The sequence below is a fragment of the Trachypithecus francoisi genome, unplaced genomic scaffold (genome assembly GCF_009764315.1).
Source record: "Trachypithecus francoisi isolate TF-2019V2 unplaced genomic scaffold, Tfra_2.0 Lachesis_group11, whole genome shotgun sequence".
Classification (NCBI taxonomy): Eukaryota; Metazoa; Chordata; class Mammalia; order Primates; family Cercopithecidae; genus Trachypithecus; species Trachypithecus francoisi.
The window spans coordinates 112,009,075-112,030,361 of NW_022681456.1; the positions used below are offsets into that span (position 1 = coordinate 112,009,075).

Here is a 21,287-nt window from a genome sequence, read left to right on the forward strand (position 1 = left end):
CAGCCTGGCCAACATGGCGAAAACCCATCTCTACAAAAGTACAAAAAAAATTAGCCAGGTATGGTGGCTCATGCCAGTAGTCCCAGCTACTCGGGAGGCTGAGGTGGGAGAATCACTTGAACTGGGAGGCAGAGGTTGCAGTGAACTGAGAGATTGTGCCAGCCTGGGCAATGAGTGAGAGTCTGTCTCAAAAAGAAAAAAAAAAAAATAGAAAGAATATGGTAGCTCTGGAGTAAGCCAGTCCCATGACCCTGAAACAGAAAGCTGCATAAAACTCAAACGAGGAGAAAACCAGGGGCACGTGTCTAAATATTACAGATTTCTTTTATTTTGATGAAAATGTAATGTTTTAAGTTATACATTTACGGTGAAAAGACAAATAGAGCAAACACCCCTAGATATTTTCTTTCTCATCAGTAATAAAACTATGAAAACACTTATTTTCTATAAATCAGTCATATTTGAAAACGCTTAATGAAGTATACATATACACACACACATATATATACACACACACATATATATACACACATATACATACAGTTGTTCCTTGAACAACACAAGATTGAGCTGCAGAAGTCCATTTATATGAGGATTGTTTTTAATAAAGGTTACACCGAGTGTGCCTGCCTCTCCTTCTACTTCTACCTCTTTTGCCTCTGCCACTCCTGAGACAGTAAGAACAACTCCATTGCTGGGCATGGTGGCTCACACCTGTAATCCCAGCACTTTCGGAGGCTGAGGCGGGCGGATCATCACGAGGTCAGGAGTTAGAGACCAGCCTGGCCAACATGGTGAAACCCTTCGTCCACTAAAAATATAGAAATTAGCCGGGCGTGATGGCAGGCACCTGTAGTTCCAGCTATTCGGGAGGCTGAGGCAAGAGAATCATTTGAATCTGGGAGGCAGAGGTTGCAGTAAGCCGAGATCGCACCACTGCACTCCAGCCTGGGTGACAGGGAGACACTCAGTCTCCAGAAAAAAAAAAAAAAAAACAACTCCCTCTTCTTCCACCCAGTCAATGTGAAGATGATGAGGATGAAAATCTTTATGATGAACTATTTCCACTTAATAAATGGTAAAATATATTTTCCCTTCCTTGTGATTTTATTTATTTATTTTTTGAGACAGGCTATCGCTCTGTTGCCCAGGTTGGGGTGCAGTGGGGCGTTCATGGCTCACCTTACCCTCCCAGGCTCAAATCTTTTGAGCAGGTGAGACCATAGGTACTGGCCACTATGCCTGGCTAATTTTTTTTGGTAAGTTTTGTAGAGATGGGGTCTCCTTATGTTGCTCAGGCTAGTCTTGAATTCCTGGGCTCAAGCAATCCTCCAGACCTGGCCTCCCAAAGTGCTGGAATTATAGGTATGAGCTACTATGACTGGCCTAAACCTGCTAGTATCTTTCTGCTTGATTTTATATTTGTGTTTTTGTTTTTTTTGAGACAGAGTTTCACACTCTCTTGCCCAGGCTGGAGTGCAGTGGTGCAATCTTGACTCACTGCGATCTCTGCCTCCTGGGTTCAACTGATACTCTCCTGAGTAGCTGAGACTACAGGCGCCTGCCACCATGCTTACCTAATTTTTGGATTTTTAGTAGAGACAGGGTTTTACCATGTCGGCCAGGCTGGTCTTGAACTCCTGACTTCAAATGATCTGCCTGCCTGCCTCGGCCTCTCAAAGTGCTGGGATTACAGGTGTGAGCTACAGCACCTGGCCTCTGCTTGATTTTAAAATGCACTCTTTGTAGTCCTTTTTCTGTAGACTTGTTATTTTAGCTTTACCATTTCCAATGAAATCTTCCAATCTGTAAAAAATGCCTAATTCTCTGAACAAACAATAGTATTTCAGAATCATGACCATTAATGTTAATGCTGATACATTATCTTTATTCCATGATAATGATTTCTATGGATCTTTATAATTTCGTACTAACTGAAAACATTACATTTCTTATATATCAATGCAGCTGAGTTTTTTGGCATATACTTTGTAGCTGTGCTTTAATCTTTGAAGAATAGCTAGCCCGGGCAAGAGTGAGACCCCGTCACTACTAATAAAAAAGAAAAAAAAAATGAGCCAAGTATGGTGGTACATGCTTATTGTCCCAGCTAGCCAGGAGGCTGGGGTGAGAGGATCCCTTGAGTCCAGGAGTTGAAGGCTGCAGTGAGCTATGATCATGCTGCTGCACTTCAGCCCAGGAGACAAAGTGAAACCCTATCCATTAAAAAAAAAAAAAAAAGACTAGCCATATATCTTATATCTAGTACCTTTCAGTCTTGTCTTATAGCTTCAAATTATCTCATACCAAATAGGTAGAGTATTTACAAAGATAAAAAGTGGAAGTATTTTTGCAGCCCGAATTTCTAGAGAATACTTAAAGAAAAGGAGTTAAGTATTCTCAGCATTTTCCAAAGAACAAACAAGACTGGTTTAGAGTTCGAATTAAATGAATCTCAGATGAAAATGTAAAATATAGGATTTATTTTCCAGTTCCAACTCACATTTCTCAGAGTAACCAGAGGATTGGCAAACTCTAAAGCTATTAATACCATAGCTAAAAGGCCCTGCAACCTCATGATAGCTAGAAAATTCGTTAACTTTTGGATGGCCACAGGACATATCTATACCTCTCATCGAGAAAATTCTTAGAGGCATCGAGGAGTGTAGTACAGTGATTAGAGAACAGATTCCACAAATCGTGGACAACGACTATGACTCCACGTCTAGGCTGATCAAAAGAAACTTAAATTAGGTATTGACTAGGTCTGTCCTCTGACGTGCTAATTCTTTAAACGAAATTTTAAGAATAAGATTACTAAGTTTTTCTTCGAGTATGCAAAAATAAATTTGATAAGACACTGAAAATGAAAACATGTAAGAAAGCAATAAATAGGTCTGAGAATCTTTCTAGACATTAATTTCCAGTTAAATACCGTTCTTAGATCCATCATCTTCTTAGTTTTCCTCAAGGTTACATATGAAGCTATTGTTGAAGATTCGGGTGTTGGTGATTTTGTTCTCGGAGGGACTACTCCAACAGGAAAGTGGGAACCTAAAAATTAAAACAGCAGTAAGTTCTACAAAACATCTTTTTTCCAGCATTGCTTTCTTTTAACTTACTTAATTTCTCACACTTTTTCAAATCAGAAAGCAAATTTATTTAAAAAGAGTCAGGCTGGGTGTGGTGACTCATGCCTGTAATCCCAGCACTTTGGGAGGCTGAGGCAGGCAGATCACTGGAAGCCAGGAGTTCGAGACCAGCTTAGCCAACATGGTGAAATGCTGTCTCTACTATAAAAAATACAAAAAATTAGCCAGGCATGGTGTCAGGTGCCTGTAATCCCAGTAACTCAGGAGGCTGAGGCAGGAGAACTGCTGGAACCCAGGAGGTGCAGGTTGCAGTGAGCTGAGATCGTGCCCTTGCACTCCAGCCTGGGTGACAGAGAGGACTCTGCCTCATAAATAAATAAATAAATAAAAAGAGTCAAAGTCAGTCAATGATACCACCAGATAAATTTAGGGTTACATTTAAAAATAAAATTCTGTTCATGGCTGTAATCCTAGCATTTTGGGAGGCTGAGGCGGGAGGATCACTTGAGCTCAGGATTTTCAGATCAGCCTGGGTAATATAGTGAGACCCTGCCTCCACAAAAATTGAAAAGAAAAAAAAAAAATTAGGTGGGTGTGGAGGTGCACACCTATAGTCCCAGCTACTCAGGAGGCTGAGGTGAGAGGATCAGCAGTGAGCTGAGATTGCAACATTGCACTCCAGCCTGGGTAACAAAGCAAGTGAGAACTTGTCTCCTTAAAACAAAAACAAAGAAAAAAGATAAGAAAAAATTGTACAGATTAACTGATGACATTTTTAAGAACATTAATTATAAAATGCCCTCTTTTGGTCAGGTGCCATGGCTCATTGCCTATAATCCTAGCGCTTTGGGAGGCTGAGATGTGAGGATCACTTCAGGCCAGGAGTTTGAGACCAGCCTGCTCAACACAGACCCATCTCTATTACACAAACACACACACACACACACACACACACAACCTTCTTTGTCATACTGATACATCTCTGTCATCATCCTAACATGTTAGTTCAACTTAAATGTCCTTAATTTCTGCTTGGCTTTTAAAAAATCATACAATATTGCCTCAAAGCATCCACAATGTTAACAATAGCTAACTATAGGTGATCATTTTCACTTTCTCTTCTGTATTTTTTTTTTTTTTTGAGATGGAGTCTTGCTCTGTCACCCAGGCTGGAGTGCAAATGGCATGATCTCGGCTCACTGCAACCTCTGCCTACTGGGCTCAAGTGATCCTCCCACCTCAGCCTCCTGAGTAGGAGGGACTACTGGCATGCACTACCACGCCTGGTTAGTTTTTTTTTTGTAGAGACAGGATCTTGCCACGTTGCCCAGGCTGGTCTCGAACTCCTGGGCTCAAGCAATCCTCCTGCCTCGGCTTCCCAAAGTGCTGGGATTACAAGCATGTGCCGCTAGGCCCAGCCAGTCTTTTTTATTTTTTTATTTTTTGAGATGGAGTTTCGCTCTTGTTGCCCAGGTTGGAGTGCAATGGCACGATCTCGGCTCACTGTAATTTCTGCTTCCTGTGTTCAAGCGATTCTCCTGCCTCAGCCTCCTGAGTAACTAGGATTACAGGCATACGCCACCACGCCTGGCTAATTTTGTATTTTTAGTAGAGACAGGGTTTCACCATGTTGGTCAGGCTGGTCTGGAACTCCTGACCTCAGGTGATCTGCCCGTCTTGGCCTCCCAAAGTGTTGGGATTACAGGTGGAAGCCACTGCGCCTTGCCTCGGCCAATCTTTTTAAGTGAAGCATTCAGTCCAATTATATTTGTTGTAATTGCCAATGTATTTAGATTTATTTATAACAATGTATTTTTTTTGCTTTGCATTTTCTTCAGTTTCTTTTCTTTTTTGGATTATCTTTCTCTCCTTCGAGAGTCTTGCTGTGTTGTTCAGGCTGAAGTGTAAGTGGTACGATAGCAGCTCTCTGCAGCCTCGACAATTTCTTTTATCCTATACCCTACCATGCATACTTAAACTTAAGAAAGTCTAAAGTTAACTAAGATCATTACCATGATTCAGAACAAAACAAAGATGTTAAAGCATATTAATATTAATAAACTTCCTCCTCATTTATATGCTATTGTTGTCAAATAGCTGTATGCTTAAAAAAAAGCCAGATACATTTTTACTTCATAAAATAGAGAGGGGGTCTGGTTATGTTGCCCAGGCTGGTCTTGAACTCCTGGGATCAAGCAATCCATCTGCTTTGGCCTCCCAAAGTGCTGAGATTACAGGTATGAGCCATCGCTCCCAGCCCCTTTAAAGTCTTTGTTGTGGCCAGGTGTGGTGGCTCATGCCTGTAATCCCAACACTCTAGGAGGCTGAGGAAGGCAGACTGCTTGAGCCTAGGAGTTTGAGACAAGCCTGGGCAACATGGTGAAACCCTGTCTCTACAATAAATACAAAAATTAGCCAGGTGTGGTGGTACACGTGTGTAGTCTCAGCTACTTGGCAGGCTGAGGAGGAAGGAGGCTACAGTGAGCCATGATCGCACCACTGTACTCCAGCCTGGGCCGACAGTGAGATCCTGTCTCAAAAAAAAAAAGAAAAGAAAAGAAAAAAAAGACTTTGAATAAGGAGACAGGATTAGGATGACAAAGAAAAGGTGTATAAATATTAAATTTTCAAGATGCCAGTATTTTTAAATTAAAAAATGACATTAGATAACCTAGAAAAATATTCCAACTATGAAAAAAGCTATTACTTTTCATAGAATTACTACCACTTCGGTGTTCTTTTTTTCTTTTTGAGACGGAGTCATTGTCCAGGCTGGAGTGCAGTGGCACGATCTTGACTCACTGCAACCTCCACCTCCTGGTTCAAGTGGTTCTCCTGCCCCAGCCTCCTGAGTAGCTGGGATTACAAGTGCCTGCCACCACACCTGGCTAATTTTTGTATTTTTAGTAAAGATGGGGTTTCGCCATGTTGGCCATGCTAGTCTTGAACTCCTGACCTTGTGATCCATCCGCCTTGGCCTCCCAAAATGCTGGGATTATGGGCGTGAGCCACTGCGCCTGGCTTCACTTAGGTGTTTTTCAAACTTTACTTAGTAAAGTTTGTAGCAGACTACAAAAATCAGTCCAGTGGGTTATGATAAGCATTAATTTTTCTAAACAGTTTTACATTTTGTCACACTTGCATTATCTCTGCATAAATACATACACACTCTTTTTGGTGAATCCTTTAAAAGTGGCAGATGCTTTTGTCCTAAGTGTTTCAGAATTCACATACTACATTCTACTACATAACCACAATATCACGATCATACTACTAGCTAATATCTAGAACATGTTTAAATTTCCATAATTGTCCTACTTTAGATATTCTTCTTTTAAACCATGGTTCAATCAAGTTTCAAACACTGCGATGTATCTATCCGTTATTTTTGTGTATGTGTGATGGAGTCTCACTCTGTCACCCAGGCTGGAGTGCAGTGGCATGATCTTGGCTCACTGCAACCTCCACCTCCCAGATTAAAGTGATTCTCCTGCCTCAGCCTCCTGAGTAGCTGGGACTACAGGTGTGTGTTACCCACGTGCGGCTAATTTTTTGTATTTTTAGTAGAGACAGGGTTTCTTTTACTTTTTTTTTTTTTTTTTTGAGACGGAGTCTTACTCTGTTGCCCAGGCCGGAGTGCAGTAGCATGATCTCTGCTCACTGCAACCTCTGCCTCCCTGGTTCAAGCGATTCTCCTGCCTCAGCCTCCTGAGTAGCTGGGATTACAGGCACGTGTAACCACACCCAGCTAATTTTCTATTTTTAGTAGAAACGGGGGTTTCATCATGTTGGTCAGGCTGGTCTTGAACTCCCGACCTCATGATCCGCCCACCTTGGCCTCTCAAAGTGCTGGGATTATAGGCACGAGCCACCATGCCCAGCCAAACTTTTGTACTTTTAGTAGAGATGGGGTTTCACCATGTTGGCCAGACTGGCAGAGTTTCCATTTCCTGGGAGAGTTTTTTTTTTTTTTTTCTGTTTCTGGTTGTTGTTGCTGTTGTTGTTGACCTCCTGACCTCAGGTGACCCGCCTGCCTTGGCCTCCCAAAGTGCTGGGACTACAGGCATGAGTCACCACACCCAGTCTATCTATCTTTTTAATCTAGGATAGTTCTCTCTCTACTCTTTTCTTTATGCAATTACCTTCTAGAAAAATGACCAGCATTAAGAAAAAAATCAGAGTATACTTTACAGAAATATTATTTCAGAATTTACTTTGTAGAAATTGTGTAAAAATTTGTTTCAGCCATCAATGCCTTATGCATAATTTTAAACATACACACAGAAAAGACCCTGTCCAGGTGTGCTGGCATATGCTTGTAATCCTGAGGTGGAAGGACTGCTTGATCCCCAGAGTTCAAGACCAGCTCGGGCAACACAGCAACACCTTGTCTCTACAAATACTTAAAAAATTAGTTGGGTATGGTGGTGTGTGCCTGTGGTCCCAGCTACTTGGAAGGCTGAAGTGGGAGGATCACCGAGTCTGGGAGGTCGAGGTTACAGTGAGCCAAGTTTGCTCCAGTACAGCAGCTCAGGTGACAGAGCGAGGAGACCCAATCACAAACAACAACAACAACAACAACAAGAACCACCACCACCACAACCAGAAACAGAAAACAACAACAACAACACAACAACAACAAAACTCTCCCAAGAAATGGAAAACTTTAAAGTTTGACATAAACTCATTTCTCAGTAAAACCTAATCTGATGTGATGTCTTTTATTTTTATTTATTTGAGACGAAGTCTCGCTCTGTTGTCCAGGCCAGAGTGCAGTGGTGCGATCTCGGTTCACTGCAGCCTCCACTTCCTGGGTTCCAGCGATTCTCCTGTCTCAGCCCCCTGGGTAGCTGGGATTACAGGCACCTGCCACCACGCCCAGCTAATGCTTTTATTTTTAGCATTTATTTATGCCACTTGGAATGACTATTGTAGAAATAGTGTTTAAAAAAGGGTGCTGCCTCATACCTAGCTGAGATGACATATATCATTTATGGGCCATCTTATCTTTCAATATCTGAAAATTTCTTAATTTAGAAACTCATCAGAGTCCAAAGGTTTCAGAAAAAGGGTTGGACTCATACATGAGTCAACATGTAAATGGAATTTACTGCTATTTTAGCAGCAAATTGTCTTCAAAAACAAAAAACAAGAGGTAAAACATATTACAAATGCTGACCTTTAACAACTGAAGTTTCTATCTCTGAAACAGGTTCTGATTTTTCTTCTCCATTAGATTCATCAACTTCTGCCACTGTTGTTAACTCTGGTTCACTCTTGTAGAGTCTATAATCTGGACCCTTGAAAGGAAGAAATGTAATTACTCCAAAAAGCCGCTAACAGTTCCTTTTAAAATGTTTACTGCTAAAGACACAAATCAAACTCTAAAAATTAGTAGCCCTAGTGAGCCATCTGGGATATAACACAAATAATACCTATGTCACAACTACATGGAAAGAAGAAATTTGAGAAATTTTAAAGTGGCAAAACTTTGTTTTAATATTAAGAATATTTCTGGCTGGGCGCAGTGGCTCACACCTGTAATCCCAGCACTTTGGGAGGCCAAGGTGGGGGTATCACCTGAGGCCAGGAGTTTGAGACCAGCCCAGTCAACATGGTGAAACCCTGTCTCTACCAAAAATACAAAAATTAGCTGGGCATGGTGGTGTGTGCCTATAATCCCAGCCATTCTGAAGGCTGAGGCAGGAAAATCACTTGAACCCAGGAGGTGGAGCTTGCAGTGAGCCGAGATTGCTCCACTGCACTCCAGCCTGGGCAAGAGTTAAGACCCTGTCTCAAAACAAAACAAAACAAAACAAAAAAAGAGTATTTCTGTTTCTCTTAGGAACAAAGTCACATTTTTATCACGGAATAATTGAGGGCTAAAAATAACTATATTAATTCAATACATTTTCATTCACAAGGTGGTATAAGTGAGGCTCATCCCAGCACTAAAATTCCTGTCATAGACATTTTGTTGTTCTCAAATTAGCTCAATTCTTATTTCCTTATTCTCTTTGCTTATTATATCCTACATTATTTGCTTAACCCTAAACGTATTTCCCATTTTTAGGGGTGACTTCTCTCCTTAGCAACATCCACATCTTTGAGTAGTTTTCCTAGACCAAAATGCCCACATCCCAGCCCCTTTACCATTCCTAGTAACGGTCTTTTCCTTATCCCTTCTTTCTGATCTGAAGGTATAATTTTGCCTCCAATACCCTGAAATGGTATATCTAAAATATGGCTGCTTCATCATGGCCAAAGATACCACTTTATGAAAATATGAAAAATGCTATGAAATTATAAAATATTAAAATTATAAAAATATTAAAAATGAGAATAGCAAAACCAAAACAGGAAAGACACAAATGATGAAGTTACATATAAATCAAAAACTGCTGGCTAAAAATGAGGTTATAAAGGTTATAATAAAAAAGTTTGAATGGAAAATTAATTTTCAAAAATGAGAGGACAGGTATGATTGATTATTCTGTGGCTATTTCAGCCACTTACACAGTGAGATCCATTTCTTGGATATCCTTGAACTTGATACATCTTCTTTTCTTCAGGCAGATGAACTGGGCCCCTGCTATAACAGAGCAAGGAGCTGCTATCACTGGGCAGAGGGGGGATTATGGGAGGCTGCTCTGTAAAGTCATAGGACCGAGGAAGTGGAGGACGAGGTGGGACTACTTCCTCTTCCTAAAGATTGTAGAACAGTCACCTTATTTAGATAAGCAGATTGAATTAAGCATATCTAAATTCTTTGCAATGGTATATTAACTTAAATTTACTTTAAGATACTAAAAGGGACACTGCCAAGCCAAAAGTCTAATAATGAAAAGTAAAATCAAAAATTTTTATCATAGCCAATAATTGGAATTTAACATATAATTACATCTGATTCTTTCCTGTAACATATAGGTTAGCTTCACACTGAAGCTCAACATTGAAAGAGATTACTATTTAAAACTACTGGGTTTCATTTTAAAACTAGAAGGAAAGAACTGATTTTAAAATCCTATTCCTTTATATTCACAATTTATCTATTTATTTATTTGGTAGAGATGGGGTCTCGCTATATTGCAGTGATTTGATCATATATAGCTCATTGCACCCTTGAACTCCTGGGCTCAAGGGACCCTCCTAGCTCAGCTTCCCAAGTAGCTGGGACCAACAGGCACACCATGTCTGGCTAATTTTTTAATGTTTTATAGAGACGGGGGTCTTGCTATGTTTACCAGGCTGGTCTCAAACTCCTGGACTCAAGACATCCTCCTGCCTTGGCCTCCTATGGTGCTGGGATTACAGGCATGAGCCACTGTATCTGGCCCCCCAGTTTTTAAGAGAGGAAAAAAAAAGTTATCTCTTTGACTGGCTTTTATACAAAATTCAAAATAATAGATTCTTTTGGTTAGGTTGACAGTATCTCTTTGTAGTTATAATTTCTTTATGCTATGCATGACACACAGCCAACTTATCTATCGATCATCCTATAAATTTTACATAGTATAAGAAACAATGTTAAGTATTCAAACATTAGATTAGAAAAAGTATGACAATGTTAAAATTCTAACATAGATAAAAAGCAGAGATTCCATTTTTTTGCATTAAAAAGGGAAGAAAAATTATGTATTAGAAGCACCAAACTACTGATTCAATAAAATTTCAAGATTAAAACAATATCTGTTCAATATATTTAAAAAATATTTTTGTTATTAAGATTAGAGAAGACAATTACTTCTAGTTCATGTCTTAAGCATTAAAAGTAATTTATAATTAGAAAAACAATCCAAACTTACCTCACTTTTGTACTTAACTGTTGAGAAAGGCTTTGATCCTACCATACCTAGAAATATTAGAAAACATAACTATATTAAACATATCTTTCTAATACTATAGAAGAAAGAACAATTTCTTTTGTTGTTTTGAAATGAAGTCTTGTCCTGTTGCCCAAGTTAGAGTGTAGTGGCGTGATCTTGGCTCACTGCAACCTCCGCCTCCTAGGTTCAAGCAATTCTTGTGCCTCAGCCTCTTGTAGCTGGGACTACAGGTGTGCACCACCACACCCAACTAATTTTTTTATTTTTAGTAGAGATGGGGTTTCACCATGTTGGTCAGGCTGGTCTTGAACTCCTGACCTTAAGTGATTCACCTGCCTCGGCCTCTGAAAGTGCTGGGATTACAGGCATGAGCCACCACGTCCAGCCAAAAAAAGAACAACTTCATTTCATGTATTTTATTTTTTTTAAATTTATTTTTATTCTTATTTATTTATTTATTTGAGACAGAGTCTTGTTCTGTCGCCCAGGCTAGAGTGCAGTGGCAAGATCTCGGCTCACTGCAACCCCTGCCTGCCAGGTTCAAGCGATTCTTGTGTCTCAGCCTCCCGAGTAGCTGGGACTATAGGTGCACGCCACCATGCCTGGCTAATTTTTGTATTTTCAGTAGAGATGGGGTTTCACCACATTGACAGGCTGGTCTTGAACTCTTGACCTCATGATCCACCTGTCTCTGCCTCCCAAAGTACTGGGATTAGAGGCGTGAGCCACCACACCAGGCCTTTTTTTTTTTTAAATTGTTTTTCACTCTGTTGCCCAGGTTGGAGTGCAGTGGCATGACCTCAGCTTACTGCAACCTCCACTTCCCAGGTTCAAGTGATTCTCCTGCCTCAGCCTTCCAAGTAGCTGGGACCACAGGTGTGTACCACCACATCTGGCCAATTTTTTTTTTTTTTTTTTTTAGTAGAGTCAGGGTTTTGTCATGTTGGCCAGGCTGGTCTTGAACTCCTGACCTCAAGTGATCCACCTGCCTCGGCCTCCCAAAGTGCTGGGATTACAGGCATGAGCCATTGCGTCTGGCCCATTTCACATATTTTAAATGAAGTCTTCAGTTTCTAATCATTCACTTATTGTTTTCAGAATTGGAAACCAATTACATTAAGAAAGCAACAAATATTTAAACAAAAGTATGGGCAAGTGGGTTTTCTCAGACATTACTGGTATTAACATAATTTAATCCTTCAGGAGGGCAATTTGGCTGCAGCTATCAAAATGGAAAATGTGTGCTTATTTCTCACCTTTTGAAATCTATTAAGCACTAACATAGGTGTTTAGTTGTATATATTAATAATGTTCATTACGGCATGGCTTATGACAGCAAAAATAAAAAACTCTGAAAACAACATACATTATCCATCAATATGGAAATGGATAAATTACAGTTCCCTTATACAATGGATTCTTATATTATACTGTATCGTTATGGAGAAAAAAGCAAATTATTGAAAAACAGATATAGGAAGATCCCAGTTCTTGTGGGGATAAAACTTCTAAAGTGTAAACATTGTGGGTATTAATAATTATACACACAAGACAGTAATTAGTTTTGTTTAGGTGTGGTTGACAGAGCTTTCGCTTTTTACTTTATAAACCTGTGCTCTGATAAGAGTGCCTGTTCAGAAAAATGCATTAAAATAACAAAAGAAACTGAATTATATGTATCATTCCATTTAGACATTCAGTCATGTGCCACATACCAATGTTTTGGTCAGCAACAGACTACATATACGACAGTGGTCCCATATGATTATAATGCAACTGAGAAATATCTTTTTTTTTTTTTTTTTGAGACAGTCTCCCTCTGTTGCCCATGCTGGAATAAAGTGGCATGATCTTGGCTCACTGCAACCTCCACCTCCCGGGTTCAAGTGATTCTCCTATCTAAGCTTTCTGAGTATTTGGGACTATAGGCATGCACCACCATGCCTGGCTCATTTTTTTTGTATTTTTAGTAGAGACAGGGTCTCACCATGTTGGCCAAGCTGGTCTTGAACTCCTGACCTCAGGTGATCTGCCCACCTCAGCCTCCCAAAATGATGGCATTACAGGCATGAGCCACTGCACCCAGTCAGAGGTGAGAAATATCTATTGCCTAGTTGTTGCCCTCATGTCATAGTATAACACATTACCTTTTCTGTTTGGATATACAAATAACATTGTGTTACAACTGTCTACAGTACTCAGCACAGTCACATGCTATGCAGGTTTGCAACCTGGGAGCAATAAGCTATACCACATAGCCTAGGTGCATAGTAGGCCATACCACTAGGTTTGTTTCAGGACACTCTGATTGCACAACACAATCACTTAATAATGCATTTCTCAGAACCTAATCTGTCACCAACTGACGCATGACTGTAACACTGCGGTCAGTCACAAAATAAAATGCAAAGCTAATTTACCTATTTCTGTAGTACCTCTTTGCTGCTTGTGTTTACTCAGCCCTTCCATGACATCTTGAATTCGCCAAAGTTCTTTCTGAATCTGTGCACGCTGAATTCCTGCTGATTCCGTCTATCAGTAAAAATGGATAGACCATATATAAGAAAAAAAATCATTTACTGAAGTTAAATGATTATATATTAATTATATAAATTCTATTTTTAAAATGCAAATTGCAGTGAATTAAGTGTTATGAATATTTAATATGATTGATGTGACTCTCCCAATTTTGCAATTCCAGTGGCAAATATAAAAGACTGAGCAGACAAAGAAAAATATTTAATTTTCATACTTAAATATACTATTTTAAATCTTTCCAATAAGCTTTGTCTTGTATTATTTATGATCCCAGGAAGGCATATTGATTAAAAGGGACCAAAAATGGAAAATACAAACAGAGAGAATGGAAACAGAGCAGAAACAAAGCCCAAAAGAAAAAATAATTTCTGGGAGGGGGAGACATGGCGGGGCATTGGGGAATGGGTGAGAAATGGAAGGTATACTAACTTCCTAGGTTCTAGAACATAAAAACAACAACAAAGGGACAACTAACAAAACATATCAAGATGAGTTTTGACTGACAGAGTTTAAATGTATTTGTTTTTTTTTTGAGATGGAGTCTTGCTCTGTCGCCCAGGCTGGAGTGCAGTGGCAAGCTCTCAGTTCACTGCAGCCTCTGCCTCCTGTGCGCAAGTGATTCTGCTGCCTCAGCCTCCTGAGTAGCTGCGATTAGAGGCGAATGCCATAATTTTTGTATTTTTGTGCAATGGCACAATCTCAGTTCACTGCAACCTCCACCTCCCGGGTTCAAGTGATTGCCCCACCTCAGTCTCCTGAGTAGCTGGGATTACAGACATGCGCCACCACACCCGGCTAATTTTGTATTTTTAGTAGAGACGGGGTTTCACCATGTTGGCCAGGCTGGTCTCGAACTCCTGACCTCAGGTGATCTGCTCACCTCGGCCTCCCAAAGTGCTGGGATTACAGGCATGAACCACCACACCCGGCCAATTTTCTTTTAATATTCCATATCATGCCCTCAGGTTAAATACAGTAACTAACTGAAAACAAAATAAGATTACATTGGTTTTCTCTGAGATTCTATTAGAATTCTATGACTCTTATTCATAAATTGGGTAATAATAACACCATTCTGGATAATAATAAACACTATTCTAGGAATTTAACTTTATTTTTAAAAATAGGCAATGACATACAAAAACTGTCACATTGCCTAGAACAGTATTTTTTCACTGAGTATCAGTTATTAATGACTATAGATATTAGGATATAATCAGTATTGCATCAATATGCTAAAAAAGTCCTCTAAGGGGTAGAAATATGTTTTCAGCCAGGCACAGTGGCTCACATCTATAATCCCAGCACTTTGGGAGGTTGAGGTGGGCGGATTGCTTGAGCTCAGGAGTTCAAGACCTCCCTGGGCAACACAGAAAAACCCCATGTCTACTAAAAATACAAAAATTTAGCTGGGCGGGGTGGTGTACGTCTGTCGTCCCAGCTACTTGGGAGGCTGAGGTGAGAGAATCACTTGAGCCTGGGGGAAGAGGTTGCAATGAGCTAAGATTGTGCCACTGTCCTCCAGCCTAGGTGACAGAGCGAGACTCTGTCACAGGGGGGAAAAAAAGAAATATGTTTTCAAAGTCTTCCAAGCACTTGGGAGTTGATCAAAAGATTAAAAAAATTAAAAGAAAATGAAAAAGAAAAAACTCAAGCAAAAAATTCTATAAGCCTAAAGACTATGGACTAATGCTGCTTCAAAAAGGCACTACATAACCTAAGTTATCTAGTTTTCCAAGCTACAGCCTGGAAGCATCAAAAAGTAAAAAAAAAGAAAGTACCCACATAAGAGCCAAACACAATGACAGCCCAGAGATGTAAATACTGACACAGAGGATGGGAAGATCACTATAAATAACAAATCCTTGCACATCTATATACAACATGTATTACTTTTATAAAATTTAAAAGATATATGATCATTGCAACCTCTGCCTCCCGGGTTCAAGTAATCCTGCCTCAGCCTCCCAAGTAGCTAGAATTACAGGTGTGTGACACCATGCCCAGCTATTTTTTTTTTGTATTTTAGTAGAGATGAGGTTTCGTCATGTTGGCCAGGCTGGTCTCGAACTCCTGGCCTCAAGTGATCTGTCTGACTTGGACTCCCAAAGTGCTGGGATTTCAGGCATACACCACTGTGCCTGGCCAACTTTGAACTATTTTTCAAACACTTGTTAGTAATTTGAGTTTTCGTATGATTAGTTACTCATGTTCTTTGTATCTTTTTCTAATGGACTATTTCTCCAAATCAAAAAAAAAAAAAAAAAAAAACAATAAAAAACTTCCTTGCAAATCTAGATGGTTATCCCTTGTTGAGTTTCTTTCTTCTTTTTTTTTTTGAGATGGAGTCTGGCTCCCTCGCCCAGGCTGAAGTGCAGTGGCCGGATCTCAGCTCACTGCAAGCTCCGCCTCCCGGGTTTACGTCATTCTCCCGCCTCAGCCTTCCTAGTAGCTGGGACTACAGGCGCCCACCACCTCGCCCCGCTAGATTTTTGTATTTTTTTAGTAGAGACGGGGTTTCACCGTGTTAGCCAGGATGGTCTTGATCTCCTGACCTCGTGATCCGCCCGTCTCGGCCTCCCAAAGTGCTGGGATTACAGGCTTGAGCCACCGCGCCCGGCCCCCTTGTTGAATTTCTGAGGTCAAACATACATCCTCCCAGTAGGTCATCTTTTTACTTTGTCTATGTTGCCTTCATTGAGGGTAAATCTTTAACTTTGATAAAGCCAAATGTTGTTCAACAATTCCCTCTCTTTCTCTCTCTGCTTTGTGGATATTCATGGTCTGCTGTTAAACTCTATTCTGTTCCATTGGTCTATTTTTTTCCTGTACCATGTTTAACACTATAGTTTTGCATTATGTTTCCTTGTTTATTTATTTAACAAACACTTATATAGTGTGCTTTATATGCCTGGTTTCATTCTACATGCTGCAAAAATATAAACATATTTATCCTCATAATAACCTAGTAGGAGTAGGTACTAGTTTATTTTATAGTTGCGGAAACTGAGACCCAGAGTTGTTATGTAACTGGTCTAAGGCTGTATATGCAATGTCACCATTCATAGAGTATGACTTTAGTTCTTTTATTTTTTTTTAATTTCTTAACTACTTGTGGTCTTTATTATACCTTAAAAATATTAGAACCATTTAAGAAATTTCTTTAGAAAATTCTACTGGAAATTTGGTTGGAATAAAATTGCATTTATGGGAAGAATTTTCATTGTGATGATGTTAAATCAGACCATCCATGAATATGGTATACCAATTACATTTCTCCATTAATTTAGGTCTTCTCTTATATTCTATAATAAGGTTACTAAATTTTCATAATAAATATATTTTTTGGTAGGTTAAATCTGGGATTGGCAAATTTCTGTGGCCTGCAGCCTCTTTTGGTATGGCCTGTGAGTTAAGAACAAATTTTAAATTTTTAAGAATTTATAGCTGGGCACAGTGGCTCATGTCTGTAATCCCAGCATTTTGGGAGGCTGAGGCAGGCAGATCACCGGAGGTCAGGCGTTCAAGACCAGCCTGGCTAATATGGTGAAAGCCTGTCTCTACTAAAAACACAAAAATTAGCCAGGTGTGGTGGCACATGCCTGTAATCCTAGCTGCTAGGAAGCCTGAGGCAGGAGAATCACCTGAACCCGAGAGGTGGAGGTTGCAGTGAGCAGAGATCATGCTACTGCACACCAGCCTTGGTGACAAGAGTGAAACTCCATCTCAAAAAAAAAAAAAAAAAAAAAAGTTGTAAGAAAACAAAAAACATTAAATATGTGACAGTGACACATCTGGCCTTTACAGAAAGTTTGCTGACCTCTAGTTACATCTTAAGTATTTATAGCTATTTTTCCAGTGTATTTAGTATCTCATTTTTGTAGCTGATTTCTTTTTTTTTTTTTTTTTTTGAGATGGACTTTTGCCCATCACTCAGGCTGGAGTGCACTGGCACAATCTCGGATCACTGCAACCTCTGCCTCCCAGGTTGAGGTGATTCTCCTGCCACAGCCTCCCGAGTAGCTGGGACTACAGGTGCCTGCAGCTGGTTATCGTAACCGATTACTGACAGTGTCACTTCAGTGTCCGATACAGAAGTCCCAGCTACATGTGGCCATTTAAATTTAGATAAACTGGGCTTGGTGACTCATGCCTGTAATCCCAGCACTGTGTTTTTTTTTTTTGAGACAGAGTCTCCCGTTGTCGCCCAGGCTGGCATATAGTTGCGTGATCTCCACTCCACTGCAACCTCTGCCTCCCAGGTTCAAGCGATTCTCCTGCCTCAGCCTTAAGTAGCTGGGACCACAGGTGCCCAGCTAATTTTTGTATTTTTAGTAGAGGTGGGGTTTCACCGCGTTGGCCAGGCTGGTCTCAAACTTCTGGCCTCAACTGATTCTCCCACCACGGCCTCCCAAAGTGCTGGGATTACAGGCATGAGCCATTGTGCCCAGCTGATGATCCCAGCACTTTGGAAGGCTGAGGTGGGAGGATCACTTGGACCCAGGAGCTCAAGGTTTCACCTAGGATCATGCTACTGCACTCCAGCCTGGGTGACAGAACAAAACCCCGACTCAATAAATAAGTAAATAAATTTAGATAGTTAACATAAAAACAACTGAAAGTTCAGTTTTAGTTGTATAGTCACAATAGTCACATTTCATATGCCCAACAACTACATGTGGCCAGTACTACGCTGGACAGCCCAGATAGAGGGCAGCCGAATTTCTGATTCAACCTTACTAATTTTTTTTTTTTTTCAGATGGAGCTTCACCCTTGTTGCCCAGGCTGGAGTACAATGGTGCGATCACAGCTCCCTGCAACCTCCACCGCCAAGGTTCAAGCAATTCTCCTGCCTCAGCCTCCCGAGCAGCTGGGATTACAGGTGCCTGCCACCAAGCTCAGCTCATTTTGTATTTTTAGTAGAGATGGGGTTTCACAATCTTGGCCAGGCTGGTCTTGAGCTCCTGACCTCGTCATCCTGGCTAATTTTGTATTTTTTTAGTAGAGATGGGGTTTCATCATGTTGGTCAGGCTGGTTGGTCGCAAACTTAACTAATCTTTTATTCACTGTCTGTTAAGTCCACACATTTCCAACTAAAAGGATCAGATTTACATTGGTCATAAGCATGAAGTAAGTTTTATTATTTTCTTAAACATATATTATCTGCATTCCTCAGAGAAACATTTTAAGTATTATTATTTCTTTTTCTTTCTTTCTTTTTTTTTTTGAGATAGAGTCTTGCTATGTTGCCCAGGCTGGAGTGCAGTCATGGGATCTCAGCTCACTGCAACCTCCACCTCCTGGGTTCAAGTGATTCTCCTGCCTCAGCCTCCCAAGTAGCTGGGATTACAGATGCCTGCCACTACACCTAATTTTTGTATTTATAGTAGAGACAAGGTTTCGCCATGTTAGCCAGGCTGGTCTCAAACTCCTGACCTCAGGTGATCCACCTACCTCAGCCTCCGAAAGTGCTGGGACTATAGGTGTGAGCCACCATGCCCGGCCAAGTATTATTATTTCTATTTTATAGATAAGAAAACTAACCCTTGGAACTAGGTGTCAGATCTATTTGCTTATTAACTAGATTCTTTAGAGCAAATGGTGCTGTATCTTCCCCTATTCTAATAATATGTCAGTGAAGTCAACAGGCCAAATGTAATTTCACAAAATGAGAGACATTTAATATAGAAAGGATTAGAATAATTTTATTAAAAAGATTAAATAATGGCTAGGCGCAGTGGCTCAAGCCTGTAATCCCAGCACTTTGGGAGGCCGAGGCAGGTGGATCACCTGAGGTCAGGAGTTTGAGACCAGCCTGACCAACATAGAGAAACCCCACCTCTACTAAAAAAAAAAGAAATACAAAATTAGCTGGGCTTGGTGGTACATGCCTGTGATCCCAACTACTTGGGAGGCTGAGGTAGGAGAATCGCTTGAACCCAGGAGGCAGAGGTTGCAGTGAGCCGAGATCGCGCCACTGCTCTCCAGCCTGGGCAACAAGAGCAAAACTCCGTCTCAAAAAACAAAAACAAAAACATATATATATAAACAAAATATTCATTATTTGATAAATCCATATAATTCAACATCTCAATACCAAGTGACACAGATGGACTTGTGAAAGGATATGAAACCATGTTTTTAGGAACTGCAGAGCTGAGACTGCTAGGAGCACAGAACACTCCAGGGCTCACCATGTGCCCAACAGAACAAAGAACTCTTAAACAAGTGGGGATGGTCTACTCTGTGAGATAGTAAGATTCCTGTCATTAAAAGTATTCAAATCCAGGTCTCAGGTAGCCAATAATGTAAAAACTGTTAAGGGTATGCATAAATCTAACAAGGTGGATTGTACAGTACCAGTAAAAACAGTTAAAACAATATAAGGAATATTATATTTCTGTACCTGAACTTCACCAAGGTGATCTAGCTGCTCTTGCATCTGGTTCCTGGTAACAGTTACATCGTATTCTAACTTATCATATTCTCTCCATGCTCGTTCCAATTCCTAAAACCAAAAAGCGTTAATTACTTTAACGGGGAAAATGTGCTTTTACGGTGTTATCACTCCAATTGTAACTTTCTAGATTTTAGAAAGTTGCATAGTTTTTTACTTAGCAAAACAGGAATTTTTTTTTTTTTTTTTTTTTGAGATGGAGTCTCGCTCTGTCGCCCAGGCTGGAGTGCAGTGGCCGGATCTCAGCTCACTGCAAGCTCCGCCTCCTGGGTTCACACCATTCTCCTGCCTCAGCCTCCCGAGTAGCTGGGACTACAGGCGCCGCCACCTCGCCCAGCTAGTTTTTTGTATTTTTTAGTAGAGACGGGGTTTCACCGTGTTAGCCAGGATGGTCTCGATCTCCTGACCTCGTGATCTGCCTGCCTCGGCCTCCCAAAGTGCTGGGATTACAGGCTTGAGCCACCGCGCCCGGCCCAAAACAGGAATTTTTATAGCCATTTTTGTCCCTTTTTAAAACTCAATTCACCAAAAATTTACTAAGCAACCTAAGTATTATTGTGCTGCTGTTTATTTCCTAAAATGCAGAAGTGGCATAAATAAAACATTTTCTTATCTGTCTTCATTAAAAGTTCTCCATCAATGAAAATACTTTGTATTTTAGCATATTGGAATTTCAATAACATCAGAGGCTTGACATGACTTTACTTACAATAAGCTTATAGTAATACAGTAAAACAAATGAATTTAGCTAGCTATTTAAACAATTCAGTGAATCTCATTTGTGAAGACTCAGTATAGACTTATTATCCATCTGTACTTTTCTCCTTTGGAAAAAAATCACCCCCCAACCCATAATATCACAGAGAAGACTTTGATGTTTGGTCTTTTTTTTTTTTTTTTTTTTTTTATTATACTTTAAGTTCTAGGGTACATGTGCATGACGTTTATATCATGTATAACTCCCCAATGCAATCCCTCCCTCCTCCCCCCTCCCCATGATAGGCCCCAGTGTGTGATGTTCCCCTTCCGAGTCCAAGTGATCTCATTGTTCAGTTCCACCTATGAGTGAGAACATGCGGTGTTTGGTTTTCTCTTCTTGTGATAGTTTGCTAAGAATGATGGATTCCAGCTGCATCCATGTCCCTACAAAGGACGCAAACTCATCCTTTTTTATGGCTGCATAGTATTCCATGGTGTATATGTGCCACATTTTCTTAATCCAGTCTGTCACAGATGGACATTTGGGTTGATTCCAAGTCTTTGCTATTGTGAATAGTGCCGCAATAAACATACGTGTGCATGTGTCTTTGTAGTAGAGTATTTATAATCCTTTGGGTATATACCAGTAGTGGGATGGCTGGGTCATATGGTA

General features: G+C 40.3%; 1 protein-coding gene across 7 annotated transcripts in view; it reads right to left on the bottom strand.

Moving 5' to 3' along the window:
• PLEKHA5 (pleckstrin homology domain containing A5) overlaps window positions 1–21,287 on the bottom strand; it is a 260,555-nt gene that overhangs the window by 18,052 nt on the left and 221,216 nt on the right. For 4 of the 7 annotated variants that reach the window (XM_033222732.1, XM_033222723.1, XM_033222727.1 and 1 more), the window contains 6 exons: window positions 19,865–19,966; window positions 13,339–13,450; window positions 10,898–10,944; window positions 9,609–9,797; window positions 8,272–8,392; window positions 2,936–3,054 (listed from right to left, as the gene is read on the bottom strand). In XM_033222732.1, coding sequence (XP_033078623.1) covers window positions 2,936–3,054; window positions 8,272–8,392; window positions 9,609–9,797; window positions 10,898–10,944; window positions 13,339–13,450; window positions 19,865–19,966 — 690 coding nt within the window. The remainder of the gene's footprint in view (window positions 1–2,935; window positions 3,055–8,271; window positions 8,393–9,608; window positions 9,798–10,897; window positions 10,945–13,338; window positions 13,451–19,864; window positions 19,967–21,287) is intronic. The other 3 variants (XM_033222724.1, XM_033222726.1, XM_033222725.1) reach the window with 3 other exon arrangements.